The sequence below is a fragment of the Heteronotia binoei genome, chromosome 4 (genome assembly GCF_032191835.1).
Source record: "Heteronotia binoei isolate CCM8104 ecotype False Entrance Well chromosome 4, APGP_CSIRO_Hbin_v1, whole genome shotgun sequence".
Classification (NCBI taxonomy): domain Eukaryota; kingdom Metazoa; phylum Chordata; class Lepidosauria; order Squamata; family Gekkonidae; genus Heteronotia; species Heteronotia binoei.
The window spans coordinates 186216176-186222175 of NC_083226.1; the positions used below are offsets into that span (position 1 = coordinate 186216176).

The 6000-nt window shown below is 55.0% G+C and overlaps 1 protein-coding gene across 1 annotated transcript in view; it reads left to right on the forward strand.

The window, feature by feature from the left end:
- The window catches only part of UNC13B (unc-13 homolog B), a 294094-nt gene extending 288554 nt beyond the window's left edge, over window positions 1-5540 (forward strand). Inside the window, exons 40-42 of the mRNA XM_060236646.1 lie at window positions 326-418; window positions 815-974; window positions 5186-5540. Coding sequence (XP_060092629.1) covers window positions 326-418; window positions 815-974; window positions 5186-5471 — 539 coding nt within the window. The 3' untranslated portion in view covers window positions 5472-5540. The remainder of the gene's footprint in view (window positions 1-325; window positions 419-814; window positions 975-5185) is intronic.
- Window positions 5541-6000: the final 460 nt, after the last annotated feature.

The window sequence follows — 6000 nt, forward strand, 5'->3', positions numbered from 1 at the left end:
GGTGGTGGGCTGTCCTTCCTTGGAGGTTTTTAATAGAGGCTAGATGGCCACCTGACAGCGATGAAAATCCTGTGAATTTAGGGGGAGGTGTTTGTGAGTTTCCTGCCTTGTGCAGGGGGTTGGACTAGATGACTCTGAAGGTCCCTTCCCACTCTAGGATTCTATGAAGGGGGCAGCCTTGCAGAGAGCCCCGGAAAGAGTGTGGGGGGGCCAGCAGGCATGTCATTGGCTGCAGCAGGGATTGGGGGGGAGTTTGCAGGGGTCTGGGATCCTCCTCCAGTGCAGCCCCACCCCCACCCCTGAGCTGTGTCCTGTCTCCGTCCAGGCTCTGGAGCAGATGACCCCGTGGGGGAAGTGTCTATCCAGATTGACCTCTACACCCACCCCGGCACTGGAGAGCACAAAGTCACAGTCAAAGGTAGGAGGAGCCGGGCCAGGAGCAGGGCGGCTGCAGGGTGAGGTGGGGGGGAGGGGGGTTCTTCTGCTGAGCAGGCTGGCCCTCCCTGTCAGGGCTTGTTCTGCTGTCGTGGCACCCACTGTGCTACCTTGTAGATGGCACTCCAGGCAGATCCAGTGCCCTTCTCTGCCCACAGCAGGCTAGGAGCGTGGCTGCTGGACATTGGCAGGGACATCCAACGGGGCAGTAATTCCGGGTGTCAGCAGAGGTGGGGGAAGGCGGGGCGTAGGAAGCAGAGGTTGCCTGTGCCAGGTGAGGTGCCCGGACATTCCGTCTGTCCTGTGCCGCTGTTGTGCATGTGGCAAAGCAAAGTTCCCGGCGTGCTGGTCCCTTCAGCTCTCTCTGTCTCTGGTGCAGTGGTGGCAGCCAACGACCTGAAGTGGCAGACCTCGGGCATGTTCCGTCCCTTTGTGGAGGTCACCATGATTGGGCCACACCAAAGCGACAAGAAGCGGAGGTTCACCACCAAGTCCAAGAGCAACAACTGGACTCCAAAGTACAACGAAACATTCCACTTGTAAGTCTTTCTGTGACCCTTCCTGTCTGTCCCACACAGCGTCTGGCTCACTTGGTCTCTCTCGGTTCTGAGCAACACAACAGGCAGGGATCCACCCCATAAAAACGTAAGAGTAGCCCTGTTGGATCAGGCCAGTGGCCCCTCCAGTCCAACACTCTGTGTCACATAAGAACATAAGAGAAGCCCTGTTGCATCAGGCCAGTGGCCCCTCCAGTCCAACACTCTGTGTCACATAAGAACATAAGAGAAGCCCTGTTGGATCAGGCCAATGGCCCCTCCAGTCCAACACTCTGTGTCACATAAGAGAAGCCATGTTGGATCAGGCCAGTGGCCCCTCCAGTCCAACACTCTCTGTCACATAAGAACATAAGAGAAGCCCTGTTGGATCAGGCCAGTGGCCCCTCCAGTCCAACACTCTCTGTCACATAAGAACATAAGAGAAGCCCTGTTGGATCAGGCCAGTGGCCCCTCCAGTCCAACACTCTGTGTCACATAAGAACATAAAAGAAGCCCTGTTGGATCAGGCCAGTGGCCCCTCCAGTCCAACACTCTGTGTCACATAAGAACATAAGAGAAGCCCTGTTGGATCAGGCCAGTGGCCCCTCCAGTCCAACACTCTGTGTCACATAAGAACATAAGAGAAGCCATGTTGGATCAGGCCAGTGGCCCCTCCAGTCCCACACTCTGTGTCACATAAGAACATAAAAGAAGCCATGTTGGATCAGGCCAATGGCCCCTCCAGTCCAACACTCTGTGCCACATAAGAACATAAGAGAAGCCATGTTGGATCAGGCCAGTGGCCCCTCCAGTCCAACACTCTGTGTCACATAAGAACATAAGAGAAGCCCTGTTGGATCAGGCCAATGGCCCCTCCAGTCCAACACTCTGTGTCACATAAGAGAAGCCATGTTGGATCAGGCCAGTGGCCCCTCCAGTCCAACACTCTCTGTCACATAAGAACATAAGAGAAGCCCTGTTGGATCAGGCCAGTGGCCCCTCCAGTCCAACACTCTGTGTCACATAAGAACATAAGAGAAGCCCTGTTGCATCAGGCCAGTGGCCCCTCCAGTCCAACACTCTGTGTCACATAAGAACATAAGAGAAGCCCTGTTGGATCAGGCCAATGGCCCCTCCAGTCCAACACTCTGTGTCACATAAGAGAAGCCATGTTGGATCAGGCCAGTGGCCCCTCCAGTCCAACACTCTCTGTCACATAAGAACATAAGAGAAGCCCTGTTGGATCAGGCCAGTGGCCCCTCCAGTCCAACACTCTCTGTCACATAAGAACATAAGAGAAGCCCTGTTGGATCAGGCCAGTGGCCCCTCCAGTCCAACACTCTGTGTCACATAAGAACATAAAAGAAGCCCTGTTGGATCAGGCCAGTGGCCCCTCCAGTCCAACACTCTGTGTCACATAAGAACATAAGAGAAGCCCTGTTGGATCAGGCCAGTGGCCCCTCCAGTCCAACACTCTGTGTCACATAAGAACATAAGAGAAGCCATGTTGGATCAGGCCAGTGGCCCCTCCAGTCCCACACTCTGTGTCACATAAGAACATAAAAGAAGCCATGTTGGATCAGGCCAATGGCCCCTCCAGTCCAACACTCTGTGCCACATAAGAACATAAGAGAAGCCATGTTGGATCAGGCCAGTGGCCCCTCCAGTCCAACACTCTGTGTCACATAAGAACATAAGAGAAGCCCTGTTGGATCAGGCCAATGGCCCCTCCAGTCCAACACTCTGTGTCACATAAGAGAAGCCATGTTGGATCAGGCCAGTGGCCCCTCCAGTCCAACACTCTCTGTCACATAAGAACATAAGAGAAGCCCTGTTGGATCAGGCCAGTGGCCCCTCCAGTCCAACACTCTCTGTCACATAAGAACATAAGAGAAGCCCTGTTGGATCAGGCCAGTGGCCCCTCCAGTCCAACACTCTGTGTCACATAAGAACATAAGAGAAGCCCTGTTGGATCAGGCCAGTGGCCCCTCTAGTCCAACACTCTGTGTCACATAAGAACATAAAAGAAGCCCTGTTGGATCAGGCCAGTGGCCCCTCCAGTCCAACACTCTGTGTCACATAAGAATATAAGAGAAGCCCTGTTGGATCAGGCCAGTGGCCCCTCCAGTCCAACACTCTGTGTCACATAAGAACATAAGAGAAGCCATGTTGGATCAGGCTAGTGGCCCCTCCAGTCCCACACTCTGTGTCACATAAGAACATAAGAGAAGCCATGTTGGATCAGGCCAGTGGCCCCTCCAGTCCAACACTCTGTATCACATAAGAACATAAGAGAAGCCATGTTGGATCAGGCCAATGGCCCCTCCAGTCCAACACTCTGTGTCTCATAAGAACATAAGAAAAGCCCTGTTGGATCTGGCCAATGGCCCATCCAGTCCAAAACTCTGTGTCACACAGGGGACAAAAAAACCCAGGTGCCATCAGGGGGTCCATCAGTGGGGCTAGAAGCCCTCCCTCTGTGTCCCACCCCAAGCACCAAGAATACAGAGCATCACCCCCACCCTTTTCCTTGAGATGCTCCCCACTGTCAGCAGAAGCAGGACCCATAGAGCCCCAGGGGAAGTGGAAGTGTAGGACACCCCCCCTCCCACATGGCTGGTAGCTAGCTCCTCCCTGTAGAGACCTTCAGACCTAGTCTGGATTGGCAGCCCCCTTTTGCGGGGTTGTCTGTTTTCCCCGGACTCCCTCTGAGTCTCATGGAGACAGCTAAACAAGGGGTGGGATGGGGGTGGCATGTGACTCATTGCAGCAAAAACAAACAAGAGACTCCGTCTGGGTGCCGGTTGGGGGGGACGGGGGAGAGCAGCCTTTTCAGATGCTGAGAGCAGATTCTCACTCTGAAGTCATCCCATAAAGAAAATGCCGGAAGAACAGGGGGAAATGTCGTGTCAACTTCAGATCGAACAAAGGGAAACACAGAGGCTGTTCTCTGTTTATGGTGGGGTAGTTCACACCTGTCATTGGGGGGGTGGGCAGTCCAGTGTTTGGCTGAGGTTTTGCTCGAGCTGACAGCTTTATTCATTTTGGCCAGCGTTTCCAATTTGCAGGGTCGCGACCCGGTACCGGGCCACAGAAGCCTCAATACCGGGTCACAAGAAAAGCCAAAGTTAGCCTCGCCCCCAGGAAAGCATAAGCTCTGCTCTGCTTCCTTCCTTTCCCATCTCTGTGTTGTGTAGATAAAAGCTAGGCTTGAAGACTGACACAGGCTGTAAAGCCTGAGCTCCATTTTCCTTCCTTCCTTCCTCCATCTCTGTGTTATGCAGAGAAAAGCTAGGCTTGAAGAAAAGCTAGGCTTAGGTTGCAAAGCCTAAGCTCCTTTTTCTTTCCTTTCCCCATTTCTGTGTTATGCAGATAAAAGCTAGGTTTGGTGATTGACACAGGTTGCAAAGCGTGAGCTCCGTTTTCCTTCCTGCCATCCCCCAATGTCTCTGTGTTGGTCAGATAAAAGCTAGGCGTGAAGACTGACACAGGCTGCAAAGCCTGAGCTCCATTTTCCTTCCTTCCTTCCTTCCTTCCTTCCTTCCTTCCTTCCTTCCTTCCTTCCTTCCTTCCTTCCTTCCTTCCTTCCTTCCTTCCTTCCTTCCTTCCTTCCTCCGTCTCTGTGTTGTGCAGAGAAAAGCTAGGTGTGAAGACTGACACAGGCTGCAAAGCCTGAGCTCCGTTTTCCTTGGAGACTTCTATAGAAAAAGAGACAGGCTTTCCTGTCTCCCAGCTCTACCCCCAAATTTTAGTGGGCCACGACGGAGAAGTGTAAAAATAACCGGGCCATGGTGTGTAAAAGTTTGGGAAACCCTGATTTAGGCAATTTGTGGGGGCCCCCCCTTCAGTGCCCAGCAGGGGTGCCATGCAGCTTACAGACATACTTAATAAACAATCTGAAAAATTGGAACAGCAATCAGAAGCGCAAACTTGGCCCTCCCCAAAACACTGGCCGCCGGCTTAGGCCGTTTCCAAAAACTGTTGCCCCCTTCAGCCCTGTTTAGCAGCCCAAGGAAGAGTTCTGCTGAGGGAGGGAGGGAGCGTCCTTTGGGCAAGAATGTCCAGGGCAGCAAAGAAAGACGTCCGGTGGAGGAACTGAGGTTGCTTTTCCCCTCTGGGGCGGGAGGAGGCAGCTGCTTTTCAAAAGCGTGGGAGGCAGCTCTTCTCTTCTGCACAGGGTGGCTGAGACGGCCCTCTCTGGTCTCTTTCTCCAGCCTGCTTGGGAACGAGGCCGGGCCAGACGCTTACGAGCTGCAGATCTGCGTGAAGGACTACTGCTTTGCCCGCGAGGACCGCATCCTAGGCATCGCTGTGATGCAGCTCAGGGACGTGGCGGAGAAGGGGAGCTGCGCGTGCTGGTGCCCGCTGGGGCGCAGGGTGCACATGGACGACACGGGGCTCACCGTCCTGCGCATTCTCTCGCAAAGGACCAACGATGAGGTGGCCAAGGAGTTTGTCAAGCTGAAGTCGGAGTCCCGCTCGGCGGAGGAAGGGAGCTGAGCCCCCCCGCCCTGCAGGCCACGCTCCGTGCACCTCGTGCCAAGAAACACAGCACTTTGCCCTCTGCGATCCCGGTGGAGCTTCGCCTCCCTGGCCTCTGTGGTAGAACCCTGGCGGGAGGGAAGAGCCACTCTCTGAGCCATTCAGGACTGGGACTGGGGGGGGGGGGAGGGAGGGGAAGGGGTCCCTGCCTCCGTGGTGGTTGCTCTGGCTCCGGCGAGGACACTCCTTCTCTGGCAGTGGGGGAGGAGGAGGGAGTTTTCACCCGGTGTGTTCTGGACTGGCACAGAGTCCGGCAAATGGCGGAGAACGTGGGGAGCAGGGCGGAGCGTGGCTGGGTGGGCTGAGAGAGGGTCACGTGGCAGCTGCATTTGAGCCCTGGCAGAGTGGGCGTGGCGGCTGGCGCTACTCAGGGGGCTTCTGAGAGGGGTTCCTGGCAGAAACCAGGAGTTGCCTGCTACCCTTCTGACCCCCCCCCCCGAAAGAGCACATAACACTGACCAAACCCCCCCATCTCGGAGTTGTTCTC